Source organism: Idiotropiscis lumnitzeri, chromosome 9 (assembly GCF_059441095.1).
Source record: "Idiotropiscis lumnitzeri isolate Australia: NSW breed Sydney's pygmy pipehorse chromosome 9, RoL_Ilum_1.0, whole genome shotgun sequence".
Classification (NCBI taxonomy): domain Eukaryota; kingdom Metazoa; phylum Chordata; class Actinopteri; order Syngnathiformes; family Syngnathidae; genus Idiotropiscis; species Idiotropiscis lumnitzeri.
This window is the reverse complement of record NC_142399.1, coordinates 18,259,066-18,283,823: the sequence shown is the minus strand read 5'-3', so window position 1 is coordinate 18,283,823 and position 24,758 is coordinate 18,259,066. Positions and strand designations below refer to the sequence as shown.

The 24,758-nt window shown below is 39.1% G+C and overlaps 3 protein-coding genes across 3 annotated transcripts in view; 2 read left to right on the top strand and 1 right to left on the bottom strand.

Moving 5' to 3' along the window:
* Positions 1–206: 206 nt before the first annotated feature.
* On the bottom strand, positions 207–11,229 carry yipf4 (Yip1 domain family, member 4). Its single transcript, XM_088304966.1, has 6 exons — positions 11,006–11,229; positions 7,534–7,687; positions 6,339–6,510; positions 1,869–1,946; positions 1,683–1,796; positions 207–863 (listed from the first exon to the last, which is right to left on the bottom strand). Exons 1-6 carry the CDS (start codon positions 11,061–11,063, stop codon positions 726–728), a joined length of 714 nt encoding a protein of 237 aa, XP_088161092.1. The 5' UTR covers positions 11,064–11,229; the 3' UTR covers positions 207–725.
* Positions 11,230–12,780: 1,551 nt separating this feature from the next.
* On the top strand, positions 12,781–21,752 carry tslig3a (tRNA splicing ligase complex subunit 3A). Its single transcript, XM_088304965.1, has 8 exons — positions 12,781–12,962; positions 13,461–13,609; positions 15,423–15,557; positions 17,392–17,573; positions 18,687–18,767; positions 18,849–18,965; positions 19,073–19,240; positions 20,597–21,752. The coding sequence occupies exons 1-8, from the start codon at positions 12,925–12,927 to the stop codon at positions 21,221–21,223; spliced, it is 1,497 nt and encodes a 498-aa protein (XP_088161091.1). The 5' UTR covers positions 12,781–12,924; the 3' UTR covers positions 21,224–21,752.
* Positions 21,753–22,643: 891 nt separating this feature from the next.
* rin2a (Ras and Rab interactor 2a) overlaps positions 22,644–24,758 on the top strand; it is a 40,251-nt gene continuing 38,136 nt past the window's right edge. The window contains 1 exon segment of the mRNA XM_088304045.1: positions 22,644–22,917. The gene's annotated coding sequence lies outside the window, so the exon portion shown is untranslated.

The window sequence follows — 24,758 nt, the reverse complement described above, 5'->3', positions numbered from 1 at the left end:
CTTGGCACAGACATAACCTAAATAAATATACAATCACTCAGTTAATTAGTCTTGATTGAGACACACTTTATGTAGAAAGTTCGTTTACTGACTGACCGAAAATTAGCACTTTGCAGAGAACAATCCTTAGAAGTGTTGCCACCGTGCCATAACTGTTGAATTACTTGCAAGGGTTATTAAATCTCTCCACAGAATTGTCGTAGTCATTCAACAATTTGTATTCTTGCTGTATTTTCCCAAACAAGAGCCATTCACAATACACTGAATAACAGAACAAGAGTTGCCATGTTCTTTTGAAGGTTGTGAAAAAATAAAAAGCACTCATTTTACCAATGGGACCAAAAGGTTAAAAAAAACAAACAAAAGCATTTAATAGGGTCCAACTGAATAGTGTCTCAGATCATCCAGAATCACAAATATTTCCCACCATATTCAGTACAGTCCATTTCAAGGAGAACAAGGCATTCAGCTGTTAAAAATGTCCACCATAAAAAATTTGTGAATGGGACCATCCAGTTTGTTTTGAACCGCTAAGAGGGCTGCACAGTGGAAGCTGCAAAAGCAGCTGCCTTTTTTTTTTTTTTTTAATTGAACATTATGAAGACAAAAGGGTCAAGCGTAGATACTCAAGGAACATATAATGCTAACATCCGCAGGGAATCTTTTTCCCCATGAAGGGTTAGTGTCACGGTCCATGAAAATGTCCATAGTTCAAATTCATTCAGTCAGACACCGGTATAGAGTGATAGGAAGTAAATGTACAGAAGGAAAATTGGATATATGAGAAGAGGCTTCTTTGTTTTAAATTCATCGCCAACTAGCAATGATGCAGCGCTGTAAGCGGCCCAGAACACTCCAAACAGCTGAAAGAAAAGCAAACAATGATAATCATCAATATCCGATTTTGTCATCTCATATTATGAAACATAAATGGGCATCAATTAAAAGCACAAACTAAAATAAGTATAAAACACACAAATCACATCATACAAAACTATCCTGCTTAACATTTAATCTGTATTCTTCTGCCATAAAATGAATGACCTCATACTTGTATATTTGACCATTATTAATGTCGTCATTAGCAGAGCTGCTAAATCACACTTGAACAAACTGAGATGTCCTAATGATGTGCCCTTTTCTTATCACTAAATAAGGTAACCAAAATGTATATCAAGTATAGAAAAAATAATAACGATAACTTCAACATTATTAATTCCTCTCTGAAAAGTGTTTCTCCGAACTAGCCATATTATCCGAGGCAGTAGTTTTCAAGGCAAAATTTCCATTTTGTGCCTCATCAAAACAAAGTGAAAAGCAAAACTGAGAATCAACCGGCTGAGACGTTGTCGGGCTGGATGTCACCTATGAGCAGGCAGCCGATGGTCTCGGCAAGCTCTCAGACGCAGCAGCCACTCTCATGATTTTTAAACATGTTCGAAACAATCACAGTGTATGTATTTTTAAAATGCACTAAACATCAATGCGTATTGTGTTTGTGGATGGCTGCAGAACAACACTAGCGCAGAGAGACAAGCATGACAGCAGTTAAAAAAAAAAAGAAACATCAAAATCAGGAACTGAAAATCAAGTATTGAATCAACTCAGGGCTTGAGAGAATTGGCACATGGCTATTATATCGTGTATGTCAGTACGAAGCAGCAGGAATATCATCGACTCACTTTGATAAAGGTAGAAACCATCTCAAAACCTCCGATCACAAGAAGCAAAGGTGCTATGACAATTAGCGGAAGAAGAGAGTATCCAATCACACCAAGGACTTGACCGTAGGAAACCTGCTCAAAAACAAGACTTATTAGAACAACACATATTGTAAAAAGGCTTGACGAGGAATTAGCTCAACTTACCTCACCGCCAAGAACACGTGCCAAGAGAAAAATTGTTAATGAGCCGAATATCCAGATGGTGATGATCCAGGAAACCACCTGCCAATTCAAAGCAGTATTTAAGTCTTAGGGTTCGTTTAACGCGCATTTGAAGCAGACAGCTTGGCACAATGCCCATCGCTCCAATTTTTATTTCTGTTTAGTATCAGGTGGGTCAGCCACAAAGCACACTAAGGTGACTGAGAAAATCACAGCTTTCTTTCTGCAGTAAATGCAGTCATATAGGTTCATTTTTTTCCAGCTTCCCTGCTATCCTGAACCGGATTGGAAGTATTTAAAAAATGGATGGATGGAGTTAAGCCATTTCCAGTCAGCATTTACTATCCTTCCGTTCTGTTCGGTTAAGTGAGGACTACAGTAAGGATCACGAAAAGAACTCCAGTCAGCAGGAATAAATATAAACTGAAAATTGACCAATGGAAAGCAGGCATTGCTTTATTTTTGTGGACTAACAGAATTATCGTCAAAAAAAGGATGGTACCCATAACCTTATATTCGATCGCAAAAATCAAAATCAATCATATCAATCAAAATACTTAGGTAAGGCTCAAAGAAACTTTTAGCATGTCTGGAAAAGTATTTTTGCCCACTATTCGTAACCAAAGTGCTACAACCTTTTCAGGTTTGAAGGGTGACTTCTCTAGACAGTTTCTTTCAAAGATGTGCAATATTTATATCAGCACTCTTCAGCAAAGTCTGATGGTTTGTTCCCATCCAATGTTTTTTCATTAGCTGTGTGTATGACCTGCAACTGTGACTAATCTTGTGCTCCTTTTGCTTTCTTTGCAACCAATTTTGGCAAAGCCGCCCCAACAGTTGGCACAGTAGTTTTTCTTTTCTTCGTCCACACCATGTGCTGTTGCATTCATTTGCAATTCGACATGTGAAATCGCTGTCGAACCAGTCGCAGACATTCAGCACTAGTGTTGCACCCAGTACCAGTACCGTATCATGAGTTTTAAGGGGCAAAAATGACACAATAACAGAATCTCCAAGTACTGCAACTTAGGAAAAAATGTACTAAGTTCTCCAAATGTGTGTCAGCCATCCAAGTCGCACAGAAAGGAGAGGCCCGTCTAAAAATCTGAATCTGGATGTGTACTTTCCCATGCTAACAACCATCTACGTTAACTCGCACTGTTTGCTTTTTTTTTAAATAAAAGTACTGCCTATGCACATTTAGAGTTTACTTCCTCTATCGCGCTCATTCACTAAAGCGCGCCACAAGCTGTTCGCTGCATTTTGGTTACAGAGACTGCGCACTAATCCACACCATCCATAGTGTGACTACTAGAGCTGGGCGATATGACCTCAAATCAATATCGCGAGAAATTGAGCAATTTTACCTCGATAACAATAAATGCACGAAAAATCTTGAACAATGTCACAAAGTACAGGAGAAAAAGGGTACCTCTCGCGAAATCTTTTTCTGCAAATAGATTGCGCCAAGATGCTATAATGCTATGTGCAGAGCCAGAGATTTGTGTGGTCTCTTATAAACAATATAAATAATGCCAAATAAAAAAATGCTAAATAAAATGAAAAAAAATGTCAATGCAAGCCAAATAAACGCGTGTGCTTCATCAGGAAAATGTGCCATCTCGAGTACTCTGGTGCGCGGTCGCCACTTGTCGTCTATGTAATGCACAGTCAGGCTCAAACAGGGATCCATGTTGCGACTCGACCACTAGTCGGATGAGGATGCAAAATCCTTGACATGTCTAAGCTCCCGTCCGGATGTTGTCCATATCGGGAAGTGCTGTTTGCAACAAATATTTTCGCGCCTCTTGTCGGCTACGTTCATGAGGCGTTTAAATCCTGTGCGCTCCACTGTAACAAGGGGAGCTCTATCTTTAGCTATGTGCTAGGCTATCACGTCCACCTCTTAGACTTAGACGTTCACTCGTATGGTATCTCCTCCGTTTCTGGGCTGTTGTCACATGTCAAACCTTGCTTCTCACTTTGAGCATTTAGCACAAGTTCCAAGTCAACAGCACGGTTGTGTTGTAGGTGGTTTTGGGTGCTTATGACGCACTTTGTAGTTCGTGTTCTTTTGCTCAAACATCGTCTTTATGGAACCCAAAACATTTCAAAACGACAGATGTCGAATTTCTTTTCGGGACAAGCGCAACAGGAACAACTTTAACTAACGTTCTTTCGTCTTCAGCCATGTCACCAGCTTCTGGATTTGAATCACCAGCTACGACCGCGTTGTCCGTTTTCATTCTTGTTCAGATGGGTGGAGTCACATGACTACATACGCTTTCGCCGTCTTAAAGGGGCATGAACATAGCCGCAGAGGGAAAAGACTTCTTTTCTTTTTTTTTTTAAAAACACCAAATTTACCGACATGGGCAAATTGATGTCGGTCATTGTAATAAATTTCGGTAACAGTAAATTTTCTGTTTATCGCCCAGCCCTATTGGTTACTGCTGTACAACCCAATATGTTTAAGGTCGGTTGAGTCTTTAACCATCAAGGGATTACAAGCATGTGTGCAAAAGCAAAAGCGGGTGGATCACTCTTGATGTATGGTGTTTGTATGGCCATGGAACAGGTCAATGCGAATAATAGAATATTCATCTTCTCATCTGTAGTGCACTCAGTCTTTGTGATACATAGATAAAACCGATGGAGGTTCATGACAGGTGTAAACATTCACCTCACTCGCTTGGACTGCACAATATAGGAAAAAAAGGCAATATGCAATATGAGTGTTCAATATATTCAGATCTATATTATTGCGATATTTATCATGGCCCTAAAGAAATTTGAAATATTTTTTTCATTGCAGTAAAATAAGCAAGCTCAAGATACTATTCACATATTGGATGGCAATGTGCATTTACTGTTGCATCGGACTAGTCAGAGTTAGATAAAATTCCATATGAAACATATTGCACCATCATAGCGATGACAATATTTTTTCAATATATTGGACAGCCCTATCAATTCCATTCAGCACAAGACACGAGGTGCATAGAAAGATCACTCACAGAGTACATTTCAAATAGATAGGGAAAAAAAACTCAAGTATGCTGAATGGTAATAACGACAAATTTTTCAACAATTTGGGCTTCCCAGAAATCTATAAAAGCTGACATTCAATATGTAAAGCAGATTGATTGGGGTGAAATCACTTTGCTATTTTATTGTAACAAAATGTGTGTTGCTGTTGTTAACTTGTCAGGTTGTTTTTGCTGAGCAATGTTATTATGTGTATTTGAATGCATCACGATTCACAGGACAGGATGGGGAGCTTGAGAGCAGTCGTTAGTTATGCTCCTGAGTGAGGAGGACGTCTATGTGCACAAATTGCCTCAGGCCGTTCTCGCTCTGTTTTGACGTGGGCTACGGCCCACAATAGCCGTGTTTGTGATTTATTCATTTATTAAACATTCGACATAATATTCCTGAGCGACGTTACAATATATTTAATTTAATTACTATTTACTGTATCGTGGGGGGGGGCGCATATCAGCCAGCTTCAGTACGATGTCATAAAAGGAGCGCGACAGCCACACAGGGGAGAGCTGTGGTTTTAGGGAGCCAGGGGTTTTACTCCCGCATTTGAAACGTACCTAGTCACCAAAATTATGCACATTTCATGAGAAATTAGGTTGCCATTGTGCCAAAGGGCTGGCTAAAAGGACGGAAGCGTTTTAGAAGGACAAGGACGGATGGGATGGATGCGATGATTATTTTTATGAATAAGGATGGAGGATGACGGAAGGGTGCCCAAGTCGTGGACGAAGGACGGACCGGCAAAATATGCTCAAATGTTTCAAAAGTGTTTGTAAAGGTTACAAATTTAATCTGTTTCATCAAAAGTATTCTCTTTATCATCCTTATAATAATGGCTTGAATTAATACAAATAAAAAGAATTTGAAGTTGTTTCGGTGTGAGCTAATATTCAACAAGCTTAAAAATCCTGATGTAAATTTTGATACAATTTCAGTCCAGGTATCGAGGTACTTCATGCAGGTATGGCATCAAAGTCATAATTTTGGTATCGTGGCAACAGTTGTCACCACATTGTGCAACAAGACTTAACTCATTCACTTCCAGCTGAGTAAAAAAAATGGACCTTTGACGTCTTTAGCCGTCAATGGCAGTAAATGAGTTAATTGTTCAATGGTGCTGGCCCATCTCACTCAGTTTAACATGCGGTTTGGAATGTGGCAGGAAGAACAAGTACCGAAACACCTGGCAAACCCAAACAGGAAGGTCAGAGCTCAGAACTTCAAAACAATGAGGTAGACGTGCTTACCACTATCATTACGCTCTACTTAAATTGTATGTATAAAATCTAGTGTTGGTCTGAGTGTTTTTGAAAATCGACTATTCAGTTTCTAACATCTTTTCTCATGTATGCGTTCTCAAAAAAAAAAAATGACGTATGAATGATGAATGAAAAATGATCTGCTCACCCTGAACTGCCCATAGATAGAGATCATGGAGAAGAGCAGCACCACAGCAAGCGGGCCCCAGAAGTCCGGGTTATCTCTGACCACCTGTCTGTTGTAGCCCAACGATGGCATTGGCATAAGCACGCAGCGAATCTTGTAATAGATGTCCTTCACGTCGATGTCCAGCTCATCACTGATCATACATACATAATCATATTTAAGACAGAAGAGTTGAAGGGATTAATGGATTTGCATACTGAAAAGACAGTCAGACAGATAGCAAACAAAACAATATTATATTACAATAATATTTCCTCTCTGAGTAAAAAGGCTGCAGAAATCGTCACACTTTTCATTGTAGTACGGCGGAAAAAGAGTCACACGCATGCCACCAGGGGGGCACTGCCCTAGGTGGAGTTAATTGTAAAACTAATGGCAAAACAAAAAGTACACATTTTGTAAATTTAAATACATTTTTTTTAATTATCAGTCACACTAATGCTAAAGTTGATGGAGGATCATACTCAAATGCTAACGGCAAAGGCACAAATTCTTCCCAATCTGTGAAACTAGTTAAGGCCCAATCTCAATACAGACACTGTCACCCTCGTGCCCCTCCATTGCGCAATCCCGTTGAGGATGCAAGTGTGTAGGAGGGGTGTTCCAATTCTCAGAAGAGCCCCGTCACCCCACCCCTTTTGCGCCCTTGCTCGACACTTCAGCTGCACCTGCATCCATGGACCCTTACCCACAATTTAGCAGATTTGACCAAAATTGCGTTGAAACTGATGACATTGGTTAGAATCATGTGTCTGTGCCGAAGAAATGTACAATTATTACATAGAGGATCAACTTCAATTGATATTTTAAAGTCACGTACGTATTTTATCCTAGCATAGCTGCCGGACTTAGTGACCTTCTGCACATGCGCCACAGATTCTGCAGGAGCCGCAAATAGTACAAATAATTGAATTAATTTAATAATCGTGATTTCAATCTCAATCACTTTTTTTCCAGAAGTATGCACCAAACTGGTAGCCCTTCATGTTCAACAGTACTAAAAAAGTAGCTCACAAAAAATGTTGATGAGCCGTGGTTTAGAACATGTTTAAAATTGTAACAGTAAGACGTTTGTCTTTATGTGACCCCTTGAAACGGCTGAACTGAGTCAAACGTGGGTATTGTGTGTATTGCACTAAGCAAATCTTTAACTTACAGAAGAGGTTTGCTCTCCTCGCCATCATCTTCCTCCACCTCCAGCAGCCAACTGTACCCTCGCTGCCTCAGGAAGGCAGTGGCATAAGGGTCTTTAACACCGTCACTGCCCATATTCACTTTAATATCAGGAGCAGCGATTGTGCCACTAAGCTCTGTAGAATACATCATACATAATCCTTCACATAAACTATATTACAAGTCACAACTGGAAAGTCACAATACAACTGAAATATCGTACCAAGAACTTTGATTCACAATCGTTGCAGTTAAGCATTAATATGCTTGGCTTTAAAAATAATAATACATAATAGAAATGTCACTCAATAACTTATCACAAAAAAATAAAACATTGGTCTAATTAGCATAATACTACATTGTAGCCGATCAAACAAAATGTCAAAAATATATATTGGATAGCCAATTGGATTTGCAAGAATCTAGTATTAGTTACAACCGGTGTTGGGGGTAACGCGTTACAAAATTAACACGCTACAGTAAGATATTGCAATTTGGCAGTAACCAGAGTTCCTCTCAATTTTTTGGTAATATTATTACAGTTACTAAGTCTGGGAATACGTGAAAAATTTCTGGACCTTAACATGAATTTAAACAAATATTTTGAAAGCAAATGCAGCATACCTCCGCATTACTGGATAAGCTATGAAGTGAGGCAATTGTCAAAATCAGAGTTCCTTGATTCCCTGCGAACGTAACACTGAAAAGCTGACCTGGTTGTCCATTTGAACTCTCTTTGAAGCATTTTGTTTATATTTACACGATGATCCGCCTCTTTATTAGCTGACGAGTTATTGTTTGACACCAATCAGATGCATAGTTTCTTAAAATAAAATGCAAAAAATATACTCAAAATCCAAGCAGGAATAAATCTAAGTAAAAAGCAGCAAATAAATTGCGAAGAATTGAGTCATGCTTTTTAAATGTGATTTTAATTAATTTTGTGCCATCAATTATAGAATATAAAATAGGGGTCATTATGATTGGGTGTTGGCATTTTTTTTTACTTTATCAAGACAGTATTTTTGCTTTTATTACACATGCCCTTTAGCTCTACCCCATCTATGTTTTCTTAGAATTGTGTCATCCATCACTATTTTTTTCTGCGTGTAAACTAATTTGAGTATGTTAATAATTTCATTTATGAATTACAGACTGGGATTATTTATTTAGTGTACAACACATCAGTTCCAATAGTTATAAATAAAAAAAAGAAATCTTATTTATAGAAATATTGATCAAAGGTAGTGCTCTCACGATAGACGAAACATTTCATATAATAGCCCACACTATATAGTTAAAGAGCTGATCAAAATCTTTAGACCAGTTGAACAATTTATAGAATTTACCTTGAGCACATTTGGATCGTAATGGGGTGTTAAGTAGAGCTACAATATGCAAAAGCAAGAAGAGGAAGTGTGGAAAAAAAAAAAAACTTTGAAAAGGTCATTTATTGAATACAACAATCAAACTCAAATAGGCTGTTTATCAGCTGGTCAAAAGTTTAAGACCATCGCTCAATAAATAACAGAAACTCCCCAATACAGAATAAAATATTTTCTCTGTAGGACTCAGTAAGGAGTAGCTCTCCCAAGCTTGTGAATCACTTCAAAATTCATTTGGGCATGCTAGTGGGAACATTCTTCCAAGTTGTGAAGATGGCTTCACAAAAGGTATCAACTGTCTGCAACTGATGGCCATTTTCATCAACTTCCCTTGCCATCCATCCCCAAATGTTCTCTTTGGGATTTAAATCAGTGAAACATCCGGGATGATCCAAAAGAGAGATGTTATTTTCCTTGAAAAAGTCCTTCTTCAAGCGAGCATTGTGAACCCAAGCGTTGCTCTATTGAAAAAGCAAGCTGTTACCACACAGGCGAGAGAGAGCCCTCAGTCATGAGGGATGCTCGCAGCAACATCTGCACGTAACCAGCCGCCGTTTGATAACTCTGCACCACCGGAAGCTCCAGGTATGTACTGAATAAAAAAGCACCACAGATCATGATGGACCCCCCTCCACTGTGACGGGTAGAAAACATCTCAGGTAGGATCTCCTTGTCAAGCCAGTGAGACTGGAAGCCATCAGGCCCATGAGGGTTAAAATTGTTCTCATCGGAGAATACAACTTTTCCCCCACCTTCCAATGCCCCATGTTTGATGCTCCCTGACAAAGTCTAAATGGGCAGTTTTGTGGCATTGAAGGAGAAGATGTCTTTGAATTTGTTTCTTGTTTTTGAAGCCGTTTTCTCACAGATGCCATTTGATGGTTATTGCGCTGCAGTCAGCACCAGTAATCATCGGAGAATACAACTTTTCCCCCACCTTCCAATGCCCCATGTTTGATGCTCCCTGACAAAGTCTAAATGGGCAGTTTTGTGGCATTGAAGGAGAAGATGTCTTTGAATTTGTTTCTTGTTTTTGAAGCCGTTTTCTCACAGATGCCATTTGATGGTTATTGCGCTGCAGTCAGCACCAGTAAGTGCCTCAATTTGGTTTGAGGAGCATTCTGTGTCTTGATGTACAGCCAATCGGATCCCCCAGCTCAGCGCAGGTGTAATCTTTTGGCTTCTATCACTTGACTTTTTTGTTCCATAATGCTCAGGTTCTTTGAAAAACAATAGAATGACTGTCTGACTGCGTCCAACCTCAGCAGCAACGACACGCTGCGAGAGGTCTTGCTTATGCAGCTTGACGATTCGACCACATTCAAAAGGGGAAACCTTCTCAGCTTTAGGGCATGACAGTGTGAATGCCTTACAGAAAATATAAATTTCAAGCAGATTTTGGCTTTAATAGCCTGTGGTCGTAAAGAAAAAAAAAACTGAAATCAGGTGTTTATCACATGATCAAAAGTTTGTTTCTTCATTTACGAGTTAATTTTTTTTTTCTCACGCCCTCTTCTTGCATTTACATATTGTAGCTCTCCTTAAAACCTAATTAAGATCCAAATGTGCAAAATGCAAATTTTAGCAATTTTTCAAGCGGTCTTAAGATTTTGATCCGGGCTGGATCTTTGTTACGAGTAAACCTCGCCAGCTAGCGCTTGGTAGAAAATTTTGCATGTTCCTTTCAAACTGTCAATATCATCTTTAAATATATTAATCAACGATTTAATAAAACAAGTCACTTAAAAGTAACTTAAACTTGAGTAACTTATTACAAACACAGTAATATTGCAAAGGAACATATTGCTTTCACATGCAAGTAATATGTAATACATTACATTTTGGAAGTAACTTGACCAACACCGGTTACTGGTAACACGTCGACAGTGCATTTCGTAAAATGATTGCATAGTCATTACTACCCAAATAACAAGGCAACATTTATACTGCACACAACACGTGTACATACTGTTGACTGTTTATGACAATACTATGCCAGCACGATGACGCCTAATGATGCCTTCTTTGGCCTCACATGCTAGCTGTGAAGCTCAACTAGCATTAGCTTACCTTGAGCCTCAGTCGAGGAGACAAATGTAAAGTCTCCGTTGTTTGGGGAAAACTGCATGGTTTTTGTATGAACGCGTCAAATTAAGAAAAGACCATTCGAACGGGAAAGTTGTGAAATATCTCTGCTGATCGCTGTCATTGACCACAGCTCTTAGAGGTGTTTGACTATCGCATCTTGTTTTCGTTCTGTTGACTCTGTGATGGAAAGCGGAAGTGCAGGGGAAACTGGGAAATGGGACACGTCTTATGCTGCATTCAAGTGATCGGAACTCAGTGTGGAAATTGGAAATGTTAACTGGAAGAGCACTGTACACTATATATATATATATATATATATATATTTATTTATTTTTTTTCTTTATCCAAACCAATATCCTCACAAGGGTTGCGGTCGTTCTTGAACCTGTCCCGTCTGTCTGTGGGCAGTTACACTCTGAATTGGTTGCCAAACAAACTTAGGGCACACGCTGTTCTTCTAGTATCTATTGTGTCCGTGTACGTGTTTTAATTTGCGTTCTAATTTCCCGCTAATTTATTTTACAACATATGGAAAGCGCTTTGTTTCGGCTCCAGCTGTTGCGCATTACGCTATATAAAAAAGTTGTATTGCATTGTATTGTTTTGAATTGGATTAATTTGAAACTGCAGTTGGGAATGTTTGTCTTTATCAATATCTACATTTGTTTTTGGGTGGATAGAGCGAAATAATGACCTTCCTTAAAGGAACTTGAGAGTCAAACTCAACACTCTTGAATAGAGAAATATTTAGCGGAATACTTGTTCTTTTTAACCAAGGAAACAGTTTTGGAAATGAATAGGAATATACGGCTGGAGCCTATCCCAGCTACCTTCGGGTAGTAGGCGGGAGACACCCCGAATTGGTTGCCAACCAATTGCAGGGCACACAGAGACGAACAACCATCTGCACTCACACTCATACCTAGGGGCAATTTGGAGTGTTCAGTCGACCTGCCATGCATGTTTTTGAAATGTGGGAGGAAACCGGAGTACAAGGAGGAACGGGGAGAACATGCAAACTCCATACAGGATGGCCGGAGCCGGGCTTGAACCCACGACCGATGCCGTCTCTCACTGTGAGGCCATCGTGCTAACCAGTCGGCCACCATGCCGCCATTTGAGAACAACTGTATTATATAATACCAAGTAAAATACTAAAGAGTCTTAACGGGCTCCACGGGTTTCTGAAGGGGCTTTAACTGTGCACCAATGACTGAAATTACAATTGATATTAAAAAAACAATTAAGAATTCAGTTTTCGTTATCCCACAACCAGACCAGCGCTGGGGCAGACTAGGCCACCCCAGGTATCCAACCAAAGTACTTTCATCAAAATCTGATGTGGCATTTCAAAATAAAAGGCCATAGATATCTCATAATTTGACCTTTACAGCCGATTTTGAAAAATCATTAAAAATTCAGTTCAGAGGTTTTTTGTATACTTGCACTTCTGAAAAAATATTTAAACTAAATGAAAAAGTAAAAAAAAAAAAGAAAATATATGCAGCTCACTTGTTTTCCCCTTTTTCCTATCTTAACTATAAACGGGGTTAACGTGGTTGTTTCTGTTAATTTGCATAACACTAAAATACGTTTGTGGTAGTGATGAACTGAATGCTACAAATAATAACATAAATGTTTAAGTTGGTCCTCAAGAGAGAAGCACAAGACGGAACAACTGGATTCCGTATTTTGCATATAACAAACAAAAAAGGCAGTTTCAGGGTTCTACCGGTGGTTTGACTTGACAGAATCCTGACACGAGGTGGCGGCCTTACACCGGTTCTACACGTTGCTGAGCAGAAATAAATCCAGCGAAGAAGTCCATCGTCTTCAGTCCTACTGGCCCATTAATGTGTTTGACATTTCGTGTTTTTTGACCGTGCACTCGAAATATTACAATGGAGAATGATATTATCGTTTCTCTTGAGGACTTAGGGTAAGTGAATGGGGAACAAACGAATCTCAATAATTGCACTAGTAAACAATGTGCAGTTGGCTAACCATGCCCGTGTCTATTTAGCAATGTGACGTGGTCCACTTTAGCAAAACCCGGCGTTAAACATAACCTACAACATACAACATAACCTAGCGCTATTGATGGCCTTTCTAACGTCGCAACTATTGCGGCAACCAAGCCATTGGACGGTCTTCTCTCCAACATTTATTTCTCTTGAAACGAAACTGCTGTACTGTGATCATTGCTGCGATCAAGTGCAGCTCCTTTTTAACCCCACCTTTGCTGGAAGGTAATATGTTTCAATTTGCTCGCGATGTATGCGGTCAATTCTAAATGTTGGTCAAATTTGACAACTGGTTTGGGGTTAGACGCTATCAATTTAACAATACATAATCCGATAAAATACGAAAATTGATAAAGGATAATAGTGTTGTGACTTGAATAGACTTTTATAGTGTGGTATGTTTGTCATTGAAGGTATCAAGGCCCACTGTTGGAGGATGGAGCTCTGGAGTCAGCTGTGAATGGTGGGGCTGCTTCACCGGAGTTCACAAAGCTCTGTGCTTGGATTGTGTCAGAGCTCAGACTTTACAGTAAACTGGAGGAGAATGTCCATGCCACAAACTGTAAGATTTCAAATGTTTCTTCCGAAATAGGAACATTTAAGAAATGCTGCTTTTGTTTAAACCCATTTCAATTACGGCAAAGCCCTTTGAGAATGACAGAAAATTAAATTGCATTGTCATTTTGATATATGAGGGCAGTTGAATGATTTAGTGGCACATCTTTCTGAGGTTCGAAGTTCTGTTTTCAGACCCAAAATAAGTGCTTAGGTGTACAGTCGACTTTTAACAGAAGTCTGGCTAAAACCGTGTTTGGGCGGGGAGCAAGCAGTTATGAACAGAAATGATTGATCTCAATCAATTCATATCTAGACATAAAATAAGACAGCGGCTACATTAGCAATTTAGCAGATGCTCTCAGACCGGAACACGTAAACGGCTGACGCCATCATGATGAAGCACTCGAGATGTCAAACGTATATTAAATATTTATAATCTCATCAATAATATTTGCATTATTTTGCACCTCAGAGTACTAAGTTTTGAGATCTACACAATAATAGGTCTCACAATTGTATATTTTAATCAATTTAGCTTTGATAAGGGGCAATGATTTTATTGACATCTGACATTTCTGTACAAAGAGCATGTACATTAGTATGAATTGCAAAACATTTTAAGGTTTTAAAAACTGCGCGGCAAGTATGATTTAGTTTTTACAAATTTGGGAAAGAACTGCCCCCCTTGCAAAAACCCTTTAATGTCCTTGCATTATCACAGTATTAGTTTAGGGATGTCAAAATTAAAGCGTTAACTCAAGATTAATTTACAATTTTTTCAATGCTATTAAACATTTTACCTCAGTTAACTAATTTTTATTTACTTTAAAAGTAGTTTGCACGTCTTGCAAAGCCAAATTCAAACAACGTACCATATTAGCTGTATATGTCTACCACATCATCTCAGAACAAAACACCATGCTCAAATTACCACTGGGCTTCGCAAACCAACACTGCTGGAGTGTGGTCCTTGTCAGCAGAACTAAATATATAAGTTCAGGAGAGAAATACCTATAACAATTACTTAGTTTAAATCATATTCAAGGATTAAAGAAAGCTATTAGAACAGTCTTTGATTTCAAATACACTTAATAGTTGGTGATTTTACATTAATTCCAAGATATTATTCAAGTAAATAGCTGTTTACAGGCTTCACCAAAAATAGTAGTTGAAAAATGTGAATAATCACAATTAATTAGACAAATGTTTTGCAATTAATTAGTTCTAAATTCAATGGCTTGGCAGCACTAATTGTTTTTAATGGTATAACGGCATTTTCTGTCATGCTTCTAAATGTAACTGTACATTGTGAAGAAAATCGCAAATCAAATAGAAATCGCAGTATCCGTCAGAAAATTCACAATACAATATTTTCCTAAAACTGTTCAGCCCTACATAGGTGTGAATGTAAGTGTGATTGGTTTGTTTTGTGCGCCATGCAATTAGCCGGCAACTAGTACAGGGTACAATACCGAGACCCCAGACCCGTTCTCAGAGCACAAACTTTCGAAAAGTATGGGGCGGTTTTTATTATTAATACTGTACAGACGGCTATTACTTTGCTTCATCCATTTGATGCTCCCATACTACCTTTGTGCAGCACTGCCATTCTTAGTCAATAGTCTTGAATGGCGCTCCTTGCGACGACCACTGGCAAGTATTCCCATAGACAGCATTTACTGTATAGATACATAGACGCCATCTTGAGTCCACAGACATTTTGGTGACCAGTGATTGCAGTTTTCTGACAAACAGTAGATATGTTTTTCTTTCACAAGGACAAGAATTCAATGTAGTTTCTCTTTTACCTATTGCAGGTCCAAGTGAGGCAGAGGGCTTCCAGCTGGAGATGAGTGGTCTGTTGGCAGAAGTCGCTTGTCCTTACTCTGTCCTCACAAGTGGCGCTGTCACCCAAAGGCTTCTGAACAAGAATGACTGTCTGCTGCTGCTCTGTATGGTTTCAGTATTGTCAACTTTTTTTTCTTTTATACTGCATATTTAAGTCTCTACAGCTGCATTTAAACTGCATGACTTAATTGATACAATTTTTATTTATTACTGCCAAGGTGGCTCAATTCTGATGTGTGTTATGACAGTGTGAAGAGAAAAAAATATAACGTCATAGAATAGAGTATCTTCAGAGGAGAATCAGGCCTTCAAATTGTACATTCAAATATGATCTATGATATAATATCTTCAACTGCAGTATAAACATACGGATCGTTTATACCTGTCAATGTGACGCCAGGCGTCTAAACAAAATGTAAACTCCAAAAAAAGCACGAGTCATAGTTACTGTACATTTAAATGTGGGCATCTGCGCACAATGAGTTTTTTGGTGGTAAAAGCAGTCATACTTGATGTGTGTCAGTTGAACTATACATGCAAATATGAGGTGTGACAGAAATTGTCCAAGACTGGTGTCACTAAAGAAACATTTTAAAATCCAAACTACAAGTTTTTATATTCAAAGTTCAGTGCCTTGCAAAAGTATGTAGCCCTCTTAAAAGGATCATCTAGCCAGGATAAATATGCATGCCCGCCTGCAGGCTATTGCTGCTTGCTGCCAGCCGCCGTCTACCTTCTGATACTTTACATAACTTTAGCGTAGCTAAAGGCCCGAACTATAACCAGTTGAGGTTTGTGTGCGCATTCATGTTCTTGTCCACTTCAGCTTGTGTAAGTGAAGAAGAAATTGGCACGGTATTTTTGATTTTTGTGGAGGTGATCACGAGCCGCCGTTTGACGTCTATAAATCCAAACTATTGTGCAGAACGCTTTTATACTTTGACAGGTTGAAGTGGATAAGAGTAGTAAGTCAATTTTGGTGGCGATCGGGTCATGTCATTGCCGGACGTAACAAACCAAACCACTGTACATTTCATGTTCCAGGTAAGATTTAATGAAATTGAATACTAATATAATAATTTGCTGATTCAAAAAATCAGATACTGTACATATCACATACATTTTAAGTATTGAGCTGCAGTGTGCACATAGCTTAACAGTCATTCTCAGGGTGCATTGGTGAAGCAGCCTCCAGTTGTCGCCTCTCATGCACTGGACAAAGCAAAGCCCACAAGATCTCTCTAAGTCCTAGTGTTGGTTCATCATATTGCCCACACTGAAAGGGACTACTCGTAGTTTGCTTTTGAAATCAGTCTTTTGTGACACTACTCCTGGAACTCTTTTAACTCACTTCGGAGACTTCAGACTTGGGCATTAAGTCAGAATGGGTAACTTGGATTTCCAGTGTATATGCGGCTGACTTCAACTCACAATTTGCACATCTACATAAGTATAAAGGGAGCACACAGTATTTATTTATTTTATGAAGTAATTGTTTTTATTATTTACTCGTTTGGCAGTCGCTGGTGTTTGGTGTAGTGGTACTCTCCACTCACTTGTATTTGGGCAGCATGGATTGGTTCACGCTCAGTGTGTTTGGTTTTTCATCTCTGTGTGTGCCCTGCGACGAGCTGGCCACCAGTTCAGGGTGTGCTCTGCCTTTCACCCAAAGTCAGCTGGGAGAGGCTCCAACCTCCCCTTGCGACCCTGTACAGGATAAGCGTTGTCGAAAATGACATTACATTACGCGTTTGTGTTTGTCTCACCTGGAATATGGCCATAAAAGTGTTTCTACGATAACTGTGTGGATATGTCTATTTAAAGTCCAGCATTTAATCAATTTGTGACCATCCAATTATGTAGCGTAGTGGACACCATTTGAGAATGCAAGGTAGACAAATTCAAATATGACTGAAATGATGTTAATTTTCTTCCCAGCCTTTCTGATATCTGAGCTTGAGGCTTCGAGGATGATCCTGGTAAACAGACCCCAGAAAAAGGCCCAGGAGTCTGGTAGCCCTGCCTTCCAAGAACTAAAGGGCATCTGCATGGCACTGGGCATGTCCAAGCCTCCAGCCAACATTGCCATGTTCCAGTTCTTTAGTGGCATTGAGAAGAAGGTCAGTTGGTAAAGCAGAATATACACATAAACCTGTGCGCTGACTGAGTTTGATAGCAACGTCCCCAGTTATAAGCGGGTGTACCTAGTGATGGGTAAACGACGTCATGAATCAGTTGTAGTTGTTTTGGACTCCAGTAGATGGCAGTCTCTGTTCAACATTGGGCTGAAAGCACACCGACTTGCCTTTTTCTTTTTTTAAACCTTTTATTTAAAACAACAGTGCCATCTCCACGACTCACAAATACAACTGGTTCATGAAGCAAATTTGAAGCTTCATTTCCCATCACTAGGTGGACCTACTTTTGTCATCATATTAGCTCAGTTCTTCATTTCTACTTTCCCTCTCTAAAATATTTCCTTTATTTTTTTATCAGTCTTACTGGTTAGAGGTCACATTAATGGTTGGAAAAACGTCCTTCACGTCACATGCCATTTGAGCAGGTGTTCATTGGATACACAAACAGGGCCAATTGGGTCGCTTCAGTTATGATGTACAGTTCTAGATATGTTGTTAGAAAATACACTGGACTCTCGCTGGACTCCCCCCACCAAAACGACGGTAGCTTCGTGTTTGTGCATAAGTCACACAAGCCCCTGACATTTCCTACTTAGCAATACTTGTGTCAAGATAATAGAATAGTTTTCAAACTAAGCGTCAAAACAAATGAACCAAAACTCACCTGAAAGGCAGAAAATAAAATTAATTTCATTTAATAATCTGTTGTGTTATGTGCTATGTACTATTTTCATACAATAATAAAAACATACGAGTGAAGTGGTACTCTTAGTTTGGCAAAAGGTTTTGGGGGGTACATGAGACAAAAAAGATTGAGACCCACTGCTGTAAGCAATTTTCTTTTCAAAAGGTTAGTAGCCACTGAACTGTTGTAAACCCAAGTTTTGCTGCTCTTGAATATTAATTGCCCACTTTAAAATGCTTCATTTATTTTGCCTTCATTGAAAATGCCAACATGGTTTCTCATCTATTTTGCTCATGTTGATCTAAATGATGTGCAAATCCTTGTTATTTCAGTGCTGTGTAATATTTTGAAATGTCTGTTTGTTGTGTTTTCTAAAACTTCTTGTTGCTATCTGTCGTCATGTTTGATAGCTGAAAGAAGCCACAAGTAGAGTACCATCAAATCATATAGGAGAGCCTTTGTTGAAGAAAGCCTTTGGACCTGTGCACATGGTAAGCTGGAAAGGATTATTGTTAAGGGGAAAATACAAAATATTGTTGTTAAGTTGTGGCTCCCCCCCCCCCATTTGACAGGAAAAAATTGAAGCTATCAATCAAGCCCTTGTAAATGAGTATGAAGTGAGAAGGAAGATGTTGTTAAAACGTCTGGATGTGACAGTGCAGTCTTTTGGTTGGTCAGAAAGAGCCAAGGTATGCAGCACTTTGTTTCAAAAGAAAGAAAAGCGTGCTTTATTTGGTCTAATTTTCCTCGAGTGAATACAAGTATTTATCCATTTATTTTATTTTTTTCACTACAGGCGCATGCTGGCAATTTGGCTCAAGTTTATCAGCCGCTCCGTTCCACCCTTGGTACCAAAAGCAAAATCTCCGTAGCCCACCTTCTTGCTGCCCGACAAGATTTTTCAAAAATCCTTCGCACAAGCAGTGGAAGGTCGAGAGAGAAGACTGCTTGTGCCATTAATAAGGTGAGTCAATCCGTTAAAAAAAAAAAATAGAAAAGTCTGCTGTCCCTAGAAAGTTTTTACTCCTACGAGTCTTTCGTCCCGATATCTGGAACCCGGAAGCTTGTGTGTGACATGTGGATGTGGGTGTGTGTGCGCATGCGTGAGGAAGAGTACAGTGGCAGCACACTTCACACAAGTACCGTAGTCGTTTCCCACTTAAGGATATTCAGTTATACGGGAAGATTGGACAATGCAAATATGATTCCGTACTAGAGAATACTTACTGTATTTGATTTTTTTTTTTACATCAAACTTGATGCATCAGCACCATTTGCTGTTAGTTGACGACTAAGGCCCAATCCCATTACTTCCCCTTAAGATTTTATCCTTGTCTTACTCCTTCCCCATTTACCTTGTTTGGGGAGGGGTAAAACAAAGAGTGCACTAGACTACGCCATCACTTCGAGCCACGTGCAGGTTGTCGTAAGCAGACATGACATTACGTCCTAATAATAACTACATTACATTATTAATTACAACACGAAACAATGAAAAACAGATTTCAAACAATTAAGAAGTAGCGGAGCCTCGATGCTATTAGCCCCGACCACGTGCCAGTATGTGCGTTAAGCAACAACTTTTATAACATGTCTACCTACAAATATCTACTGAAATATCGAATGCTATTGGTATGAAAATCAATTTGTCACGGCATTCAGAAGCAACAGTTCTATACTACCTCTACAAAGAGCATTTCAACACACAACTCAAAACACGTAATTGTAGCAAAGTATAGAATCGGAATCAGAATGCCCTTTGTCATTATACAACGAGATTATAAGTGATAAAGAAGTGCACTCGACATGCATGTGTGGCATTTTTTCATGAAATGTAAAAGGTTGAAGTGATAACTTTACAAATTGTTTAATAAACTAACTAATCTAATTGCAGTACTATATACATTCTTTCATTCATGGATTCATGGTTAATTTGCCTTTATTTTAGCATAAGCCTAACATAAAAGACTAACAAAATATTCATTATAAAGCCGATATTGTGTCAGATAATACAGATTAATTTCGTCTTTGTTTTTTCTAAAAAATAAATAGGTGGTTGACCTTGTAAAAATAATCATAAATTATTGAGGGGAAAAGAGTAGCAAAGATTAAGATTGAAGATAAGAAGAGTAAAAGTGTTCACCCTTAAATCGACATGAACTTTTCCTCACGCTGGTCGAAGCAGAAATGTGATCAAGCTTGGAGCAATGAAATGTGTAAATTATTTAAAAAAAAAAAAAATAATCGCAGGGGAAAACCTTGGAGGACAATGTTACAATGTTGAACGTGCCATTTCATGTATTTCTTTTCTCCCCACCAGGTTTTAATGGGTCGTGTGCCAGACAGAGGAGGCCGTCCCTGTGAGATTGAGCCTCCCCCTCCAGAAATGCCTTCATGGCAAAAGCGGCAGGATGCCCCTCAAAGTAGCGGACACTATGGTGGAGGTGGGCATGGTGGTAGCAGGGGGGGTTACGATCATTATTCCCAAGGCAGCCGGGGGGGATATGAAAGGGGCGGAGGAGAAAGAGGAGGCAGGGGAGGAGGAGGCGGCAGAGGTGGAAGGGTACAAGGAGGCTGGGGCGAGGGGGGTGGAGGAGGGAGAGGTGGTTACAACAAGGGCCAGTATCAAGATTTGGGCGGTCATCAGGGGGGAGGTGGAACGAGAGGTGCTTATAGAGGCGGCGGGGGCAACCAAGGAGGCCACCAGGAGTCCAGCCACCATTCAGGCTATAATGACAATTACCACCAGAATGGAAACTGGCATCAAGAAAGAGGCAGCGGTCGGGGTGGCAGGGGAAGAGGAGGCCGAGGAGGACAAGGAGGAGGCTGGGGAGGGAGAGGAGGCCAGAATTTTAATCAAGGAGGACAATTTGAACAGTTTTTTCAACATGGCGGCCAAAACTACAACCAAGCTGGCTTTAATCAAAGCCGCCACTACACAAGTTGAAGGTAGTAGTGTTGGACATTACAGTGCAGTCCACAATCGCTTAAACAACAGCTTGAGAAGGCCTTATCAATCTCACATTCTCAGCATGTTTGATCAGACTGGTCACCAGTAAATGCAACATGTATACTTAAGTACGTAAATGTACATGAGAATGTTTACATAGTAGATGTATAGTTCTTTTGTTTGTTTTTTTTGGCCTCCCTACACAATGACAATAAAAATTGTCAGTTAAACTTATTTAATTTTACATCAATTGGCTTTTTTTGTTTTTTCCCCCCTTATTAGACCTCTCTGCTGTCCACCAGGAACAAGCAGAGTGTTATCTGCAAGTGTGTGGTATTACACAACGGGTTAAACAACTTATTTGGTTTCATATGCTCACTTGAAATTTTCTTTTTAAGGACAGAGTTCATTTTGTTAATAACAGCAAATGTAATTTATTAAACATAGGTTAAACTGTGTTGCACAGCCAAATGTAGATACTGAACTGCATGAATGTCTGGCCGAGCAATAAAATTATCAAAACAAACATTTTCTTTTTCCATGTTTGTCAGATGATAAACAAATAACACGCAAATCAAGGTTCACACAATCCACTTTTCTCAGTCACTGATTCTGGAGTGTTTTCTGTGGACTTAACAGGGTTGCTTATTTCCTAAATGGCTGGTGTCGGGCAGAATCTTCAGACCTCCAAAATAATAAGTTTTCAGGATATGCCGACAACAGTAATTTTATTCAGCCATTAATATTGCATCAACAAAGAGTGCAAACTATCTTTAACACTTTAGATTGGTCAACAATGTGTAAAAACAAAGCTCAGACGTGTGGCGTGACCAAGAGTACAAATGTGTGAAAAAATGAAATTCACCAGATTTTGATTTGTTGGAGCTTTCGGCCCGACGCAGCGATATTTTTCGACAAGGGGAATTGTTTCACAATACAAAGAAAAGAAACTCCAGGTCAACATAATCGATGTATCATTTGATGTTTAATTGATAAATCAAAATAAAGAAAATGCCACCCTTGTTTATGACTTTCAAACAATCAAATGCATATTCCTTTATTATTAAGTGTTATGTTATAGAAATAGTTATAATGCAAACTTGATAAGCACCGATAAGCATGAAGGAAAAATAACGCACTACTTCCGGTTTATATGATTCGAGGCAGAAAAATGTATTATTTTGAAAAGTGACCGGTTTCTTTTCTTACGTCGTACTTTTGACGCTATTCGTCTCAGTCGCATTACGGTAATATTAAATATAATGCTGCAAAATAAGTACGAAAGGTCGGGGCACCACTGCCGTAGATTCCGTGTAAATGTTCCATTCTACCATGCACCGTGCTGAGCAAAACAACCTTGAGCATGTCGAATCAATCTCACACAGTATTCTATTGCGAAAGGGTCTCAGCGGAAGTCTCACTGTGGTTCGTGTCTCTCTGGCACCTAAAAGTTCCACAAAGAGAAAAACGCAGCCAAGTCGGGAGAGGAACCAAGTACAATACAGTATAATGGAAAGAAGCCGCCGGCTCTATGCCGTGGTCTTGTTTACTTCCCTAGCTTCGAGGAAAAGATGAGAGCTTTTGATTAATTAACACGGTTGAGTAACACGAGTACGACATGGACACTTAAGGATCTTTTCGGCTACTTGTAGCGGGGAGGCTTTTTTCCTGACAAAATTACCCATCACAGAGTAAGTATCGTTTTAAGTTTGTAAGTTATTTATGTTATGGACATTCCGAACTGCCCTTTCCGTGTTTTCTCCCATCCGGTGTTTATTGAGGGAGCATAGTAGTAGCTGTTGTGGCGCGTTTATTGCATTAGGTTCAAGGAATCCTGTGGGACTTGCTGTTCAACTTGCTACCACCTGTTTCAACGGTTAGCAATCGATAAACTACGACACGGTGGAGGGAATGGTCATTCATACGCATTTACCCATTAAAGTTATTTTTAACACATCTTAATTTGGGACTCAAATGTCTGTGAAAACGATGGAAACCAGCCAGTGTTCGGCATGCCGACCATTCCCACGAATTGAGACAAATCGCCAATGTGGTCATTTGTATTGTGCCATCAATCAACATTTATATTTTAATAAATTTTAAATCGTATAGTCTAGGGTTTAATCATGTTCCTTAATAGACCGATCATGTTGTTGTGAATATAGTGTGATCTTTCTTTTCAGAGCCCCCTCCATGAAAAAAATAAATCAAACCAAAACAAACAAATACATTGTGTTGTTTTTTTAAGTAATTGCTCCTGAATGCTTCCAACTCACTGAGCGCCGTGTAATGTAGTTTTTGCAAGGTAATTGCAGTGCTATTTAAAGTGGCATTTGTGATCTTAAGCACATTTGATTATTCTTTCTTCCGTCCACAGTCGCTGGTATTTCTAAACCACATTTTTAATCTGCTCAAAAAGTCTCAAATATGCTAATATGCTTACTTATTAACTGTTGAGAATCAAAGGTAGCACCCTAGTGATGCTTACTCAAACGTAAGTTTCAGTGAGGCTTGTGCCAATGCCTAATTTATATATCAAGAGTGTTCAAAGGATGTTCACAATCAAATTGTAGTGAGGTTATTCCTAAACTTTATCTTGTGTATCCCCAAATCCTTTTGTCAAGCCATGAGTCCCCCTTACTCATACGGGTCAAGGATTCATCAAAAATTCAACGTAACACAACTGATTACATGAAAATTACTAGTTTTTTTTCTTCTTAATTGAATGTTATATTCTCATCTTCTTTTCATAATGTTTCACATTTGAAATGAAATAAATGTCTAATATACATGAGCAAAATACAAACCAAAATAAATAAAGCCTTAAACATGTCTTGGTTAAATTTACCACAAATAACTGGAGCTCATTAAAATAAGTACCTTTTAAACAGGCATTTAAACATTGATTGTCAGGAACAAAACACTTGTCTTCCCAGGGAGACATGTTAAAGTGCACACATGGCGTAGCAAACTATTTTATTGTAAGCCTTTTGAAATGACTGAGAATATTATTGTGTTGGAAATAAAAAATTAAATTTTTCCATGAAGACCTGCTCTGGTTGGGACATACTGGTTTAGTGGGTCTATAGTATCTTATCTTTAAGGACTTGGTCTTCGGAGCCGGATGGTTAAGGTTCGAGTTCTCATGGTCAAATGTAAACATGGCAATTAGTAGTTGGAGGGATGCTACGTTGCTTTCTGTCCAGTGCTGAGGTGTACTTGAGCAGTGAACCACCCTGACTGTTTACTCTGGACACCTTGGGATGTGAGTGATTAGTTTTCTCTTTTGTGTGCGAATGCGACACAAACTGAGTGTGAGTTGAATTTCCTCTTATGGGAAAACATTAATTACAACAATAACAAATTCTATTCCAATGCAATTTTTGATTGACTCAAATATGGAGCATATGAAGTTCCTCGTTTTACCTAATACTGGCTTATTATTTGCTTGTTTCACTGGGAAGAACCATTTTTTTGGGGATCTGGGCTTCCTTTACGTTTTGAATAGGTGGATAATGTTTTCATTCATTCC

Coding starts and splice junctions, on each gene's coding strand:
- yipf4 (XM_088304966.1), bottom strand. CDS start 11,063: ATGCAGTTTTCCCCAAACAACGGAGACTTTACATTTGTCTCCTCGACT. Junction 6,511..7,533: donor GAGGAGAGCAAACCTCTTCT/GTAAGTTAAAGA, acceptor ATGTATGATCAG/TGATGAGCTGGACATCGACG. Junction 1,797..1,868: donor CACGTGTTCTTGGCGGTGAG/GTAAGTTGAGCT, acceptor GTTTTTGAGCAG/GTTTCCTACGGTCAAGTCCT.
- tslig3a (XM_088304965.1), top strand. CDS start 12,925: ATGGAGAATGATATTATCGTTTCTCTTGAGGACTTAGG. Junction 15,558..17,391: donor TGACTGTCTGCTGCTGCTCT/GTATGGTTTCAG, acceptor TTTTCTTCCCAG/CCTTTCTGATATCTGAGCTT. Junction 18,966..19,072: donor GTTGGTCAGAAAGAGCCAAG/GTATGCAGCACT, acceptor TTTTCACTACAG/GCGCATGCTGGCAATTTGGC.